The sequence below is a fragment of the Emys orbicularis genome, chromosome 2, assembly GCF_028017835.1.
Source record: "Emys orbicularis isolate rEmyOrb1 chromosome 2, rEmyOrb1.hap1, whole genome shotgun sequence".
NCBI lineage: Eukaryota > Metazoa > Chordata > Testudines > Emydidae > Emys > Emys orbicularis.
This window is the reverse complement of record NC_088684.1, coordinates 146,422,774-146,440,546: the sequence shown is the minus strand read 5'-3', so window position 1 is coordinate 146,440,546 and position 17,773 is coordinate 146,422,774. Positions and strand designations below refer to the sequence as shown.

The following is a 17,773-nucleotide window of genomic DNA, read 5'->3' as shown; positions in this document are numbered from 1 at the left end:
ATCATCTCTGTAAAATCAGTATGGAAAATAACTTTACAGGGTAATCAAACTTAAAGAGCTCAGAGGACCCCCCTCTGTCTTAGGTTCAAAGTACAGCAAACAAAGATAAACTCTCTAGTAAAAGGTACATTTACAAGTTGAGAAAACAAAGTAAAACTAAGACGCCTTGCCTGGCTTTTTTACTTACAAGTTTGAAATATGAGAGACTTGTTTAGAAAGATGGGGAGAACCTGGATTGATAGCTGGTCCCTCTCAGTCACAAGAGCGAACAACCCCTTAAAACAAAGAGCACACACACAAGCCTTTCCCCCCCCCCCAAGATTTGAAAGTATCTTGTCCCCTTATTGGTCCTTTGGGTCAGGTGTCAGCCAGGTTACCCGAGCTTCTTAACCCTTTACAGGTAAAAGGATTTTGGAGTCTCTGGCCAGGAGGGATTTTAGTACTGTACACAGGAGAGCTGTTACCCTTCCCTTTATAGTTATGACACCCACATATGTCCAAAGGGCTGAAGCCGGACATTTGTGGGGCATAGACCTTATGGAATTGAAGTGCAGTGAGAGGGTTTTCATCCTTCATTTGCATGCTCCTTTGTGGGGGTCTCCTTCCCAGGTCAGGTTAGTTTCTCAGTATTGATCACTGAGTTTCCTTTTTTTGGGTACTTCACCCGCTTGTGAAATTTACAAAAATATCTTTATGTCCCCATACCTCTGGGGAATTTCCCAGCTAAACAACGCCTTCTTCCTCTTCTGCCCTCTATATCATGCTCCTCCATCAGCTATGAGGAACCAATCGACACTGAGACACTCAGAGAGAAAGAGACAGAGAACAGTCCTCCAGTAGGAAGGGCCGGCGGCACGCATCACACAGGTATTGTGCTCAGAGCTCATCTGCAGCTGGCAATATCGAGCTGGCACTTGGGGTTGGGAACTCCTGATCAGCAGCATTGCTGTTTTACAAGGCAGCCTCACCTGCAGTGGAGGCATATAAGAATACAGAGCATGCTGTCTTAGAAAAGCTTTGTAATAGGTGGTGCAAACTGTATTTGGGGCTTTGAACTCAGGGACAGCTTGATTCTCAGAGGTGCTGAGCTGAAATCATTGGGAGCTGCAAGCGCTCGGCATCTCTGACAAATATTTGCTTTTAAAGACTAGTTGGCATGCAATATCTATCAATCCTTGATCGATCAATTGATCTACAGGGTGATCCAGCTGGCTTGCTTGTTTTCACAATAAGTTCTCACCTAGATACAACTCTATTTGGGGGGAGGGATAGCTCAGTGGTTTGAGCATTGGCCTGCTAAACCCAGGGTTATGAGTTCAATCCTTGAGGGGGCCACTTAGGGAGTTGGGGCAAAATCAGTATTTGATCCTGCTAGAGAAGGCAGGGGGCTGGATTCAAGGTCCCTTCCAGTTCTAGAAGATGGGATATCTCCATTTATTTATTTCTCTTTTCACCATAGTATCAAAAGGGCAAACATATCAAATCACCCTATTGTTACAGCAAATATTCCTGTTTCCAGGTGTTCTGCCACCAGCTCCCTGGCTTTATTGCTACAAGGGCAGATTCAGCAGTGGTGTAAGGGGACACACAGCTGACTAATTTCAGTGGCCTGTATGTTAGGAGACAATCTCTCTTTCTCCATGGCTGGCTGGAGGTGCACAGGGTGCAAGGGTGATCATCTTTGTTTTTTTCCCCTCAGGTTTCATAGCGAGAAGCAGCCATGGCAGCCGTTCCTGATGTACAGGAGGAGTTTATGGAGTTCTGCAGGTAACCTTGGATTTACTGACTCCCTATGTTCTAGGGTCTCAGAGCTGGGGATTCTTGCTGGAGTTTCAGGGTGAAATTCACCCCAATGCAAAGAAACAGCATGAGGCCTAGGTAACGCTTAAGGCCAGCTTCAGCCCAAACACTAGCAATGCCAGCAAATCTTTGTAGTGTTAAGTCTCCCTAGCTTACGAGAAGTGTAAATGCCTTCGCCACTTGTCCCTGAACCTGTAACTGCTGTAGAATCTCTTCTCCAGGGAATAACTGGCTTTGTTTGTTTGTCCCTCGCTTACAGTGTGAACGATGAACAGTTCTACGAAGTCGACCACCCCTACTTCGGGAAGGTAAGGCTCAGCCTCTCAGTCCAACAGCCCTTCCTGGGGATTTTATATCCTGGTGAAAGAGGGGTCAGGCCCCAGTTAGGTCCCACGTGATAGTGGGATAGTGTCCTCCTTGGACCTAGGAGCCATGGAATGTCTGGCCCAGTGAAACTTCATGACTGGGCTATAGCAAAAGCATGTCCAGCATGTCTGGCTACCTGCTGTTAGCGTCCCCTCATCATTCAGCCCCCACCCTCTGGGGGAAAGCGAAGGAGGCTGGCTTGCAATCAGTGGTGGTGCTGGCCAGGCAGGTGGCAAGTGGCTGGGGGATGGTTTGCTCCAGTCTCCCTGAAGCCGTCAATCTAGAGGACACCTTGAGGGACACTGGCAGACGCTTCTCCTGTCCCCTGCTGGGGGAAAGTAGGGGTCAGGGCATTCGCTGGCAGGGGGAGCTGCGGCTCACACTAGGGACCACTGGCCCATTGGCATCAGTGGAGTTGCGTTGTCCCCCATGGGTGCTCTCAGCAGAGAACAGGCACTGACAGGAATCCTGGGGTGATCTGAGAGGAGATTCCTACCACTGGCCCGCCTCGTGGAGGGGGAAGAACCTGGCTCGGCCTTGGTGGCTGCAGGGCCTAAAGTAGCTCTTACAGGAGGGCGGGGCAGCAGCTTGTTTCACAGTGCTTTCCTTGCCCACAGAGCTCCGACCAAGGCCCGAGCCCCTGCTCCCTGTCCCAGAGCTGCTCAGCCTGCGACGTGGGCATCCAGTTGCAGTTCACGGAGCAGACCTCTCGCCAGGTCTTCCGCAGGACCGTGGTGCTGGTGGTAGCCATAGAGAAGATGAAAAAGGCATCGAAAGCGAGGCCCTTCACGGACAATGATTTGAGGAGCATCTTCGACACCGTCTTCGGTACGGCCCGGGGGATCCCTGGAGCTAAGCAACCCCATCCAAGGGTTGGGGCTGAGGGGGACACACAAGGGGCTTTGGAGCCCCACTAATGCCAGCTCTGTGTGTCAGGGGGCAAGTCTCGAGCTACAGAGCTACCAAAGGCATTTACATGACACCAGATTGTCTAAGGCCCAGATCCTCAAAGGTATTGAAATCAATGCGAGTTAGGTGAGGTCCTGAGCCTGAACACCTCACAATATTTGATGCCTTTATCCCACAGCACCCCTGTGGGGCTGGGCTATTCTCCACATTTTACACGTGGGGAAACTGAGGCACGGATGGACAAAGTGACATGCCCATGGTCACACAGGGAGTCAGTGGCAGAGCAGGGAACTGAACCCAGGTCTGCCAAGGTCTAGGCTAGTGCCCTAACTACGGGACCTGTCCATTCCCCTTGCTCAGCCGTAGTTTCTCCCCCAGTGCAATGGAGCTGATGATCAAGTGTTTTGGGATCGATGGGTGAGAACGGCAGAGTCTGATTGTTACCAGTTCATTCCCCCTGCATCCCAGCAGGAGCACCAGGTGCATGAGACCTGGTTCCTGGAAGGGTGAGAGGTCAAGTCCCTCGGATAGGAAAGGGGAGGCCAATATGCACTTTTGCTCCAGTCAGGAAAAGGCACCCGTCGCTGTGGGTCACAGGCAGCTCTTCAGTCCCCAGGCTCTGAGCAAATACTTTAACTGCGTGTTGCAGCAAATTCACATCTGCCAGGAACTCTGCACTGAGAAGCAAAGCAGGACTCCAACCCCTGGCCCCACAGCACAGGCCCTGCCACTAAGGAAAAGGGGGAATCCCCATTAGCTGTTACCTGTACGGGGCCTATGACAGACAGCTTGGCAGTGTTGATTAAATCACAAACACACCGATCAGTTCCTTGCACTCTGAGTCACTCTGGGGACCACGTGCAGGAGAGGCGAGCGTGGGCTCAGAGAATGGGAGTAGCTATTAACCCTTGTGCACTTGTTTGATCTTGTTTTCAGAGACCATCTCATTCGAGAGGCACAATGTCACCCACGCAGTGGATTCCATTTACCGTTACTTCAGATCCATCTCCTACGAAATACGGGACACTGACCAGAAGTGCTTCAAGCTGGAGGCTCCCGCCCAGCTGGTGGCTATGCATTTGCAAGGCCCCAACATCAGACACAAAGGTAAGGTCTGGACGATACCCAAGTGTTAGCCCAAATCTTCGCCCAAAATGCTAGGCAAACCTTTGACTTTCCCCCGATGAAGGAACCGAATCTCTGGCGCTCTCCCATGCACTCTGCTCATCCGTCTTTGGGCTACATTATTTCTATTCTGGGTGATACCAGAAGCCCCCCGAGAAACCTGATCTGATTAAGTTTCCAGGCTCGATCAGTTTTCACAGGTCTGGTTTCCCATCTGAACTGGCCCTGAGAACATCAAGGCCAACCAAAGAGACAGCCATGCCATGCCAGTCCCTTATTAAAGGCCAGGGTGGGCCCCCGGCAATCCCAACAGAGGGTCCTTCCTCTATGTTGAACTCCTTGCTCCTCACATCTGCCAAAGGAGCTGGTCTGAATCCTGCACTCCGGTCCCTGATTTCCACCCGGGGCCGCCAGATTGGAGAATCTGACCTTTCGTATGTTCCAAGCCCCCAGTGAGACGCCAGGGGAACCCCGGGGGCGTACACGCTGCATGGCTTTGGCCCGGGACATTCTGAGCACGTGGCAAGGCAGCCTGCGGAGTGGCTCCCCTAGTTAGCTCCCAGAGCTGGCTGCATCTCTCTCCGCAGAATGCAGACAGCCGTTCTCTGTGCCATTGCTGATTCCGTATTTTCCTCCATCTTGCAGTGAAGTTAAACATGGCTCTCTACAGACCGAAAAGCGGCACAAGCAGCCTGGGCTCCATGAGGTTTCCGGTCGCTCTGGGCATCAAGGGGAGAAGTCTCTACCTGTCCTGTGTGCACAATGGCCAGCAACCAGTGCTGCAGCTGGAGGTAAGGGGTTGGGGGTTTCCAGGCTCTGGCATCTGTCTCGCCACTCGCTTTCTGAGAAACCAAGAACCGCCTGCTCAGGAAGTAAAGTGGGTCTCTGCTCGGAGGAGGGCTTGTGGCATCCTCTTTCCGTCACGGCAGGGCCACAGCAAAGTTGCCAGCCCTATAAACCACCGCTGGACCCTGCGAGCTGAGCGGGGATCCATCTGCCTCCTGCACCAGCCCCAGCGATAAAGCTAGAGCTTAATAAATCATTCTGTGGATGATGCACGAGCCGGGCTCGATTCCAGCTCCTGCAGCAGATCGGACCGGGACTCACCCTGGCTCTGATCAGGCCCCCACAGGCTGTGGGATCACCCAGCACCCAAACCCATTGCTTCCATGTCTCCCTTCCCCCGGGCGAGAACTAGCATAATCCCAGGCTGCTTGGGGGACATTCCCAGCCTCCAGCAGCACTGGATATCTGTGGATCCCAGCCCCAGAGCTCCCTGCCCACTCCTCCTCCCCTGGCAATGGGTAGAGCACTGGAGTGGGAACCAGGAGAGCTCTTCCTGCTAGATCTGGTTAAAAAGAGAGGCCTGGCATAGCTCTCTCCTCTGGCCTCTTTTTCTAACCGGGCGTCCCTTTGTGCCACAGGAGGCCGATATCCTGAAGGACGTCGATGGAGCCGAGCTGGAGCGCTTCATCTTCTACAAGGTGGAAAACGAGAGCACGGCCCAGTTCGAGTCGGCCGCCCACCATGGCTGGTACATTTGCACCTCCCCCCAGAACAACCAGCCTGTTGGCGTCACCAACCGGCTCGGGGAAGTGTTCATCACCAACTACTTCCTCACCCAGTCCAAGCGCTGAGCGCACATCCCAAACCGGCAGTTACTGGTTTCAGCAGACTCTTTGTATGTACTAAGTACATGGGGGAAAAGTTGTATTTATGAGTGAATCCTGGCTCACGGCTCAGAGACGTGATTGTAACACGTCTCTAACATGTATATATTGTGTCTTTCTGTTTGCTTTGTGCCCTGCCCTATCCTAGAGCATGGGCCAGTGGCCCCAGCATCTAGAATTAACCTCTTACTGGCATGGGAGCTCTATATTAGAGCCCTCTTTATTAGAGCCTTATCTTGGTGGCTGTCTCTTCTCTTCCACCTTCCACAGCTTCGGTGACCAAGCTAACGCCGATGCCCCTGGCTTGTGGATCTCCCCCAGACCCACTTTAACCTCTCCTTTCTCATAAGCTGCATCAGCCCAACCATGCAGATTTGCTGGGGGTTTCCATTCTGCGTTGGAGGATCATTGTATATTAATTTAATGTAAATTATCTGTGCTGCACCCGGAGGGCCTCATTAATTATTATTGTTCATATCACACCACCAGGCCCTGAATCTGCAAACACTCAGGCCCAGCTCCGCAAAGATATGTAGGCTCCTAACTCCCACTGGCGGTTTGGTGCCTAAATACCTTTGAGGAGACAGGCCTTAGAGACTTGGGTAAAGTTACTCAATTGGTTGCAGGATCAGGGCCCAGTTGCGTTAAGAATTTGTCCCCTGTTCCCTATGGAAACCAGAATTTTGCCAATGAGTTTAAAAGCAGCGATACTCAGACTAAGGCTCATGAGCCACATGTGTCTCTTATTGTGTCTCTTCAGCTCATGATATTAAAACACTGTGTGATTTAATTATTAACAATCTAAGTTATTAACCAATCAGGATGTTTTTTACTATGTTAGTAACTGATTGTAGTTGATAAAAGAATAATACTTGGTCAGTCATTTTGCTGTGAGACTAATATATACATACATTAAATATAAATATTAGAGACAGGAATGGCCATCATCATGCAGCATGATTTTTCTTCCCTGTAAAAATGCTATTGTGTTGTTGTTTCAATACAAGATTAAGTTGCTCTATTTCACTGTTGGTAACTTCTGTTAACATGTTAATTATAAATGAGGGTATTTTTGGAATTTATTTATTGACCAATTTAATATTGCTGGGCTGATTTTTAATAAACAAACCTGTACTGGTGATCGCATTGTTCTGCTTGTAACTTCTGTTGCCTGTGTGCATGGCAGTCAACAAATTGGGTCGGACCGGAAGTCAAAGAAAATCCAGATTACCAGCTATTTTCATAGAATATTAAGGTTGGAAGAGACCTCAGGAGGTCATCTAGTCCAATCCCCTGCTCAAAGCAGGACCAACACCAACTAAATCATCCCAGCCAGGGCTTTGTCAAGCCGGGGCCTTAAAAACCTCCAAGGATGGAGATTCCACCCACCTCCCTAGGTAACCCATTCCAGTGCTTCACCACCCTCCTAGTGAAATAGTGTTTCCTAATATCCAACCTAGACCTCCCCCACTGCAACTTGAGACCATTGCTCCTTGTTCTGTTATCTGCCACCACTGAGAACAGCCGAGCTCCATCCTCTTTGGAACCCTCCTTCAGGTAGTTGAAGGCTCCTATCAAATCCCCCCTCACTCTTCTCTTTTGCAGACTCAATAACCCCAGTTCCCTCAGCCTCTCCTTGTAAGTCATGTGCCCCAGCCCCCTAATCATTTTCATTGACCTCCACTGGACTCTCTCCAATTTGTCCACATCCCTTCCATAGTGGGGGGGGGCCCAAAACTGGACGCAATACTCCAGGTGTGGCCTCACCAGCGTCGAATAGAGGGGAATAATCATTTCCCTCGATCTGCTGGCAATGCTCCTACTAATACAGCCCAATGTGCCGAATGAAGGATTTGCCACATTTCATGGGGTTCTAGCATTTGCTAATTGTGAGTGTTTGGACAGCTGTCAAAATGCTCCTGGAAGGTGAATTTTGGGGAATTTTAGCACAGATGATTCCACAGCCAAAAATCCCTAGTGAAAAATTCATTATTGGTGTGATGAAGTGCGACTGTTCTTAATGTTTCCTCTGAATACTGTGTGGGTGCCTCAGTTTCCCCTATGCATTTCTTAAGTCTCCAGTGTGCATAAATGGCCACACTCTGTATCCTGGCAACAAATGGCTGGGGCCCTTCCCCCCTGCAAGGGAATAGCTAAAGGTGAACAAAGATCAGGTGACCTCCTGGCCCGGGAAAGAGACAAAGGCCAGAAAGGTGGGGCTGGAGAGGGTTTCAGTTTGGATCTGGCTGGGGATGGGAAGTGAGGGCAGATGGGATTGTCTGGCTCGCTGGGCCCCAGAAAGGATCCGGCTGAGGGGTCCCATTCTCTGTACCTACAAGCTCTGTTTTAGACCATGTTCCTGTCATCTAATAAACCTCTGTTTTACTGGCTGGCTGAGTCACGTCTGACTGCGAAGTTGGGGGTGCAGGACCCTCTGGCTTCCCCAGGACCCCACCTGGGCGGACTCGCTGTGGGATGCGCACGGAGGGGCATATGCTGAATGCTCCAAGGTCAGACCCAGGAAGGTGAAGCCGTGTAAGCTTCTTGCCCTGAAGACAGTCTGCTCCAAGGGAGAGGAGGCTCCCCAAAGTCCTGACTGGCTTTGTGGGGAGCAGTTCCAAAGCATCGCCTGGGGACTCTGTGACAATTGGCTATTTGTTACTTTTCTGTTTCAAAAGGTTCAGTCATCCAACCAGGGTGTAGAAACAATTCCATGTGATTTGGATAAACAGCCACTCGCCAAGAGCTGAAAATCTGTCCAAATGATACTGATGCATCTCTAATCAATTTGTAGAAATCAGTATCAATTCCTGAATGATTCACTAACCAAAAGGGGATACCTGCGTGTCAGGCGCTGGCTAAGTACCCTATGTCACTGCGGAGTGACTGGTGCACAAAGAAAATAATAGCCTACTACTACTGGGAGCTAATGAAGCTACTCCTTTAGTTCCAGTGCTAAAAGCATGTGCTTTTGGCGTTGCTTGTCTCTGGTTTGATCCCCACTGATGAGCTGGGGGGAGGACATTGCATGATTAGCCCAAGTGATAAGCATGTTTGTGGCGGGTTGCCCCCCTTTAAGATGCCACCTAATGTGCTGGAATACCACTGAGCCTGCCTGTTCTGCCAGCCTGTACACCTTTTTACCTGGCTTGCTGAGCCAGGCTATTAAGTCTCCTCTGGCACACACACAGGCACACTGAGATCAGCTCTGGGAAGACTCAGCTTAAGGGACTTGCCCCAGCACTCAGGTGTCCACCTCCGTTGGAGTGCTGACCCAAAGGTATATTATGAAATCCACCTCCTCCCTCAATGTGGTGGAAGGAATGCACAGTCTCTTCCCCCCTACCCCATATTATGAATTGCACAAACGGGGTTATATTATAAACAAGAAATAAATTTATTAACTACAAAAGGTGGTTAAAGAGATAGCAAACAGAACAAAGCAGATTACTAAGCAAATAAAACAAAACATGCAAACTAAGCTTGTTTCAGTAAAGAAATTGGTTCAGTAATTTCTCACCCTAGATATTGTTACAGGCAGATTGCAGAAAATCTTAAAAGGCAGCTGCTCCGGTCTGCAGCTTGAGACCTCAGATATTATTACTCACAAGCTAGACGCCCTTCCAGCTTGGGCTCAACCCTTCTCCCCCCCCAGTTCAGTTCTTCCTTCCAGGTGTTTTTCAGTGTCTTTGGGTGGGGAGGCAGAGGAGAACCATGATGATGTCATTCCCCTACCTCATATAGCTCTTGTGTAAGGCAGGAACCCTTTGTCTTCCAGTGGAAAAACACTGGCATTCCAAAAGGGGAGGAGGAGTATCCAGTACCAGGTGACTCAGGTCCATGTCTCTGCAGGGCTGTGGCAGCCATTGCTCGTAGGCTGAAGACTGAGCTCTTTTACAGACCATTGTCTTTGCTAATGGGCCATTAAGCACTGTCTGGCTTTCTCATTGTTGTACCTGAAGGGCTAGTTTGGGGTGACATCCAAAGTAACCCATTTGAAATACAGATACATAGTCAATATTCCTACCTTCAGATACAGGAATGCATACAAATTGGATAATCACATTCAGTAAATCAGAACCTTTCCAATGATACCTTACATGAGCCATCTTGAATAAAGTACATCTCAGTTCTGTCAGTTCCATCTCATAAGCATATTTCCATAAATAATATGGAGTGTAACGTCACAATGTTCTCAGACCTGACCTTTACCCCGCTAGAAGCAGAACTGGGGCCATTCATTTCCCCTCCATCTCACGCCCTCTCCCCTGCCACTTCAGCCTGGCTTCGCTTCCAGCATTATGTTCCTGTTGCTGGCAATTAGATAGGGCACTCCCCCACATCACTTGAATTCAAGGGCAGCCATCTAAAAGATTACACCCCCCTGCCACGTCAGCTCCACCACCATCCCTCCGACAATCAGTGGACCGAGGGCTCTATGCTAGCTGCATCATGTGCTGGGGAGGAACCCGTACTGCAGCTATTGGGCAGCCACCTGGAACACAGCACGAGAGATCCCCAAAGGGGGAGCTACCTCTAGAAACCTGGCTATGCTCCCAGACCTGCCCCCTACCTGAACCACACACACAAGAAGTGTGCAGAGAGGCCAGCTCAGGGGGCTTCCCACCCACCCCCAACAGTGGGAGGCTCTGCACCCAGGCCTCTCACAGGGTGACTGGCCCTTTAAGGACAGGTGGGTCCAGACAGGTCCTGTGGTTAAAATCAGGCCGGAGGGTAGACTGGTGAAGCCTGCGGAGAGCAGGGAGACTCCAGGCAGGAAGCCCTGGGAGTTGCTGCTCGACAAAGAGCAGGCAGGGACACAAAGGAGCAGGAGGGCTGCATAAGCTGTGCTATGCTACAGAGACTGTCTGGAGCTCCCTGGCTGAGGACCTGGGGGTGCAGGAGCCAGCTAGGAAGTCTGGAGCATGGAGAACGTCGAGCCTCAGCAGGGATGGGGTAGGCACCATGCACCAAGGGGTGGGAGCCCATTAGGAAGGCTGGGGGAGTGGGACAGGACATGCTTGTGTTTCCTGGTGAACTTGGTTAATCAACCCAGCGCCCCGCCCCCAAGCAGGAGTGTGGCTCAACACAGGCTGAAGTTACTGGGGTGCCTAAGAAGGGGAAACTGAGGCAGCAGCAAGTCCAAAGCCAGACTGGGTAGGTGGTGCTGCTATGGGGACCTTCAGTGATAAAAATACAAGCCCGTGCTATGTTTAAACTATATGTTTAAGGTCTACTATGCACCTTAGCTGAGAGCAATAGCAGAATCATAAACCTCTTCTACACTAGAGGGAGCTAGAAACCCATCCTCTCAGTGTGGTCATACATGATAATACTTAGTCCTGCCTTGAGTGCAGGCATAACGAGATCCCAGGGCTCGAAGTTGAAGCTAGACAAATTCAGACTAGAAATAAGGCACAGATTTGTAATTAACCACTGGCATGGATGTGGTGAATTCACTGTCCTGGGATGTCTTCAAAGACTGGAAGCCAGGCTCCAGCTACAGCTTATTTGTCTGGCTGCAGGAATCACTGGGCGAGGTTCCCTGGCCTGGGTTACTCAGAAGGTCAGCCCACAATGGCCCCTTCTGGCCTGGGCCATATTCCCATTTACATTAGGGCTGCGTAAAAATGCCTGAGTGCAAACAAGCATACTGAGTTTATAGCTATTCTTCAGGAGCAGGGATGGAACGATCCGTTAGGAAGAATATTCCCTGCGCTGTTGGGCAATTCCGTTCCCTGAAAAGCCAGCGTGCCAGTACTCATGGAGCTCTCCTCCTCGGGAAATTCTCAGGTGGATGCGTCTGGTCAGGTGCTGAGCGACACAAAAGGACACCAAGGGCCTTTCCCGGCTAAGCAATCTAAGCAAAATCCCCGGGCACAACCAGCTCCGCAGCTCCACAGTTGGGGCATATAACAGGCAGCAGGGGAGATGAGCTCACCTCCCAGGGTGACCACTCAGCTCTGTATGGGCAAGTCACTCCTCCCCACGCCCCCTGTTGTCTCTTTAGACTCTTAAGTTCTCCCAACTATCCCTTGCTATTTGTCTGTACAGCACCTAGCACAATGGGACTGCAATCTTCAGCAGCATCGTATTTGGTCTCTTGGCCAAAATAACACACCCCAGCCCGCCTCTCCTCTCTCGTATACCAGCTGCACGCCACGCACCATTGACACCTGGTTTACACTGGTGTAAGCGACAGCAGGTCCGGGCCCAACAGAGTTAAAAAGCAATAAGCTTCCACCTGTCGGGGAATCCCAGAGGTGGGGCAGGGGTGGGGGCTTAGGAGAAGGGGTGGCGTGGTGCATAGTGGGGGTTGAGCACCTCCGGGGCAAGGAAGAAGCCGGCACCTATGCAACCTACAACTCCCATGAGTCACTGTAGCGGCTCTGGTGCACACGAATATGACAATCAGGGTCCAGACACCCTAAGGGGAAAACAGCGCGTCTGAACGGCAAAGAATAACCAGTTGATTCAATTGCTTATTGAATCACAGTTACAACTTCAACTTTGTACACACATGCATACATTCATAACCACAGCCTGTATACTGACCTCCTAATGACCATCAATTTCACAACCTCATCAACGAAAGCTTGTAATGTTCTGAAATTGATGGTCATTAGGAGATCTGAATACAGGCTGTGGTTATAGAATCATAGAACTGGAAGGGACCTCGAGAGGTCATCTTGTCCAGTCCCCTGCACTCATGGCAGGACTAAGTATTATCAGGGCCGGCTCTAACTTTTTTGCCGCCCCAAGCAGCAAAAAAAAGCGCTGCCCCGCCGTAACACCCCCCCCCCACCGAGTGCCACGCCGCCGAAACCACCCCCACCGAGCGCCGCCGAACAGCCCCCGCCCCCCGCCGCACTGCTGAACCCCCCCCCCCGCGCGGAGCACTGCCGAACAGCCCCCGCCGCGCTGCCGAACACCCCTCGCCCCCCGCCGAGCGCCACGCTGCCGAACACTCCCGCCCCCTGTGGAGCACCGCGCCGCCGAAACCCCCACCGAGCGCCGCCGAACACATCCGCCTCCCGCGCAGCGCTGCACTGCTGAAGGCCCCCCCCCCCCCGCCCCGCGCGGAGCACCACCAAACACCCCCCGCTGAGCGCCGCGCTGCCGAACACTCCCGCCCCCCGAGGAGCACCGCACCGCCAAACACCCCCCGCTGAGTGCCGCGCTGCCGGAACCCCCCCCTCCCCCGCCGAGCGCCGCGCCGCGTTGCCCCCCGCCACCCCAAGATTGGCCGCCCCTTACCAGGTGCCGCCCCAAGCATGTGCTTGGTTGCCTGGTGCCTGGAGCCGGCCCTGAGTATTATCTAGACCATCCGTGACAGGTGTTTGTCTAACCTGCTCCTAAAAATCTCCAGTGATGTAGATTCCACAACCTCTCTAGGCAATTTATTCCAGTGCTTAACCACCCTGACAGTTAGGAAGTTTTTCCTAATGTCCAACCTAAACCGTCCTCGCTGCAATTTAAGCCCATTGCTTCTTGTCCTATCCTCAGAAGTTAATGAGAAAAAAATTTCTCCCTCCTCCTTGTAACAGCCTTTTATGTACTTGAAAACTGTTATCATGTCACCTTTCAGTCTTCTCTTTTCCAGACTAAACAAACCAAATTTTGTCAATCTTCCCTCATAGCTCATGTTTTCTAGACCTTTAATCATTTTTGTTGCTCTTCTCTGGACTTCAGGGCCGGCTCCAGGCACCAGCCCACCAAGCTTGTGCTTGGGGCGGCACCTGGAGGGGGGCGGCGCGGCGCTCCGGCCGCCGGGGAGAGCGGGGCCGCGACTGGGCTCGCCGCCCTCCCCCCCGGCGCTCTGGCCGCCCTCCCCCCCGGCGCCCTCCCCCCAGCCGGGGCTCGCGGCCCTCTCGCCGCCCTGCCCCCTGCGCTCTGGCCGCCGGGGGGAGAGCGGAGCCCCGGATGGGGCTCGCCGCCCTCCTCCCAGGGCTCCGGCCGCCCTTCCTCCTCCCCCTCCCCCCCGCAGGGGCGGGGGGCAGCCGGAGGCTTTTTTGCCTGGGGCAGCAAAAAAGCCAGAGCCAGCCCTGCTGGACTTTCTCCAATTTGTTCACATACTTCCTGAAATGTGGTGCCCAGAACTGGACACAATACTCCAGTTGAGGCCTAATCAGCATGGAGTAGAGCAGAAGAATTACTTCATGTCTGGCTTACAACACTCCTGCTAATCCAGCCCAGAATGATGTTTGCTTTTTTTTTTGCAACAGTGTGACACTGTTGACTCATATTTAGCTTGTGATTTATTATGACCCCCAGATCCCTTTCTGCAGTACTACCTAGGCAGTCATTTCCCATTTTGTATGTGTGCAACTGATTGTCCCTTCCTACATGGAGTACTTTGCATTTGTCCTTAGAATCATAGAATATCAGGGTTGGAAGAGACCTCAGGAGGTATCTAGTTCAACCCCCTGCTCAAAGCAGGACCAACACCAACTAAATCATCCTGTTCTTATTTAATTTAATCCTATCTAAATCAGACCATTTCTCCAGATCATTTTGAATTTTAATCCTATCCTCCAAAGCACTTGCAACCCCTCCCAGCTTGGTATTGTCCACAAACTTTATAAGTGTACTCTCTATGCCATTGTCTAACTCATTGATGAAGATATTGCACAGAATTGGACCCACAACCGATCCCTGTGGGACCCCACGCGTTATGCCTTTCTACCTTCACTTTGAACCACTGATAACTACTTTCTGGGAACGGTTTTCCAACCAGTTTTGCACCCACCTTATAGTAGCTCCATCTAGGTTGCATTTTCCTAATTTGCTTATGAGGTCATGCGAGACAATATGACAAAGCCTTACTAAAGTCAAGATATACCACATCTAAGAATGTCCATGACTGCATGTGTGTATGTGTGTACAAAGTTTCTGTGATGCAACTACAGTATCACCGCCTAGCAAGGGGGTGAAGTAATCTGGCAAGGAGGGGCACCTCCCACAAAACCAACTACAAGACTCAAAAAGTAACAGAGGGTCCTGTGGCACCTTTAAGACTAACAGAAGTATTGGGAGCATAAGCTTTCGTGGGTAAGAACCTCACTTCTTCAGACTCAAAGTTAATGGAACGCCATTGATGAGAAAACCCCAGTCTCCATAAACTAAAAAAAGGAGAGAGTTTCCCCAGCTGTGAATAACCATGAGTCATAACTCATCACACCGGAAAGGTTTTTTTATCCAGAAAGCGGGGGGGAGGCAGTGTTTAAGTGGCGTGGGTGCTGTCTATGAAACATTGGATCCTTTCCAGGACCAAGGGCATATTGGGAACTTGGTCAGAGGCCCCAGATAACTTGGATTAGAAAAGGGAATTTAGCCAATGTAGACGTGTAAAGCCTGAGATTGCATCTATACGTTTGTTTTCTGTGTAACTTGTCTGCTTTTCTGCACCATTTCATCTCGGAAGCTGTGCTATTTCTATTCAATAAACATTTTGTTTGTTTCTACCCTAGACAGGTCTCTGGGGTGCAAACTGTGTGGAGGTATCCCAGAGCGAGCTGGTAATTAAGTGCAGGTTTCATGGGGGTGTTGAACCAGAGGGGAGAAATCCGGATGACTGCTAGTTAAGAACTCGGGGAGATGGATCAGAGGAGACTCTGGAGCAGGGATCACCCCGCTAGGAGTAACTAGGCTGGTGGAAGTGAGGGTGAGGCCACGATGCTTGTAGGCCAGCTACTGGTGTCAGAGCTCTCACCCATAGCAGCCCAGCATTAAGACCCCCAAATTTACGCAGGCAGGTGGTGTCTGAGACCCCCCCCCCCCCCTTGCTGGTCTGGGTGATCCCCAGAATGTCACAACATATGACTAGCAACTTGAGCCATGATGCAATATTTCATTGCCATTCTCTTGCTGGGAAAATTGAGGAAAAAAATCAAAGCAAAATTTTCCCATGGAAAAAGCATTTGGAAGGAGGTTTCCTGACCAGCTCTGTTAAAATAACAATCTCAGGGCATGGCACAGGCTTTGGATGTAGTTTTCCCTCCCATACCCCAGGAGGCAGGTCTGGGCTGTTATCTCCATTGTGCAGATGGTCACTGAGGGGTAAATGGCTTTGCCTAAGGTCATATAAGAAGACCACAGAGTAGCAGGGAATTGAAGTTGGTTCTCCCATGGATTAGGTTAGTGCTCTAACCACTAGGTCATCCTTCCTGACTATTGATTATACAGCTGCGATTAAGCGCTCCTGTCTACAAAGCAAAATAGTGTTGCAATGGTGCTTGGTTGTGATACCCATGCTCCAGCCCTGGCCATTAGCAGGAGTGACACACTGTCCTTGGCCTGGTTAATTAGTAAGCCTGTGATGTGCAGATACAGATTTAATCAGAGCCAACCATGTCTACCCTCCAATTGCAAACCCGTCTCAGAGTTACAGCTCAGACCTAATGATGTGCCCATAGTGGCTCATTTAAACACTAAATGTTACAGATATTTGCACAGCAAGAGGGGGAGAGACTCTATCCTGGGAAGCAGCGAGTCTGAAAAGGACTAGGGGAGCATGGTGGAGAGTCAGCTGAACCCGAGCTCCCAGTATGACACTGTGGCTAAAAGAGCTAATTTCAGAGTAGCAGCCATGTTAGTCTGTATCCGCAAAAAGAACAGGAGTACTTGTGGCACCTTAGAGACTAACAAATTTATTAGAGCATAAGCTTTCGTGGGCTACAGCCTATTTCATTGGTGATCCTGGGCTGCATAAACGGGAGAATCTCGAGTAGGAGCGGAGAGGTTATTTCACCTCCAGATTTGGCCCTGGTGCGACCGCTGCTGGAATCTGGTGCCCAGTTCTGGTGCCCACAATTCAAGAAGGATGTTGGTAAATTGGAGTGGGCTCAGAGAAGAGCCACGAGAATGATTAAAGGATTAGAAAACCTGCCTTATGGTGAGAGACTCAAGGAGCTCCATCTATTTAGCTTAACAAAGGGAAGGTTATGGGGGGACTTGATCACAATGTATAAGTACCTACATGGGGAACAGAAATTTGACAATAGAGGGCTATTCTATCTAGAAGAGAAAGGTCAAACAAGATCCAGTGGCTGGGAGTTGTAGCTAGACAAATACAGACTGGAAATAAGGCACACATTTTTCATGGTGAGAGTAATTAACCATTGAAACAACTTACCCAGGGGCATGGTGGATTCTCCATCCATGGCAATTTTTAAATCACAATGGGATGTTTTTCTAAAATATCTGCTCTAGTTCAGACAGGGATTATTTTGGAGAAGTTCTATGGCCTGTGTTATTCTAGCGGTCAGACCAGATGATCACAGTGGCTTTATTATTAGTGTTCATTAGGATGATGACTGGGATTGCATTAGGGCCTGGGAGCCCCTGACATGGCCCAGGACCCTGCTGTGCCAGCTGCTGTACAAACACAGAGCAAACAGACGGTCCTGCCCCACAGAACTTGCCATCAAAGTTAGAGTCTCAGGCTGTGTCTACACTAGGAACACAGCAGCTGTGCCGCTGTAGTGCTTCAGTGTGGACAATACTGATGCCGACCGGAGGGGTCTCTGGCCAACGGAGTCAATCCACCTCCTCAAGAGGAGGGAATTCTTCTCTCAGCCTAGTGCTGCCTGCACTGGTGGTTAGGTCGGCTTAACTACGGCACTCAGCGGGGTGGATTTTTCATCCCCTGAGCGATGTAGCTGGATTGGCCTCAGTTTCTAGGGTAGACCAGCCCTGAGTAAAGACTTCAGGGATTTTAGCTCCGCAGGCCCAGCCTTGCAGGCTGTACTCCATTAATTTACATGTCAAAAAGTATGTGTGACATTCATTCATCTATTTAAACCTTCACTGTCAAAGATGCCTCATTTCCCCTTCCCACGCACCCATCCTGAGGGCACAGGAAGTGACTGGCACATTTTCCATGTTCCTACAAACACCATCAG

General features: G+C 50.6%; 1 protein-coding gene across 1 annotated transcript; it reads left to right on the top strand.

Moving 5' to 3' along the window:
- The first annotated feature begins 1,720 nt into the window (after positions 1-1,720).
- Positions 1,721-5,837, top strand: LOC135874550 (interleukin-1 beta-like). Its single transcript, XM_065399424.1, has 6 exons — positions 1,721-1,767; positions 2,060-2,108; positions 2,784-2,994; positions 4,012-4,182; positions 4,846-4,991; positions 5,625-5,837. Exons 1-6 carry the CDS (start codon positions 1,721-1,723, stop codon positions 5,835-5,837), a joined length of 837 nt encoding a protein of 278 aa, XP_065255496.1.
- The last annotated feature ends 11,936 nt before the right edge of the window (positions 5,838-17,773 follow it).

Coding starts and splice junctions, on each gene's coding strand:
- LOC135874550 (XM_065399424.1), top strand. CDS start 1,721: ATGGCAGCCGTTCCTGATGTACAGGAGGAGTTTATGGAGTTCTGCAG. Junction 1,768..2,059: donor GAGTTTATGGAGTTCTGCAG/GTAACCTTGGAT, acceptor CCTCGCTTACAG/TGTGAACGATGAACAGTTCT. Junction 4,183..4,845: donor CCCCAACATCAGACACAAAG/GTAAGGTCTGGA, acceptor TCCATCTTGCAG/TGAAGTTAAACATGGCTCTC.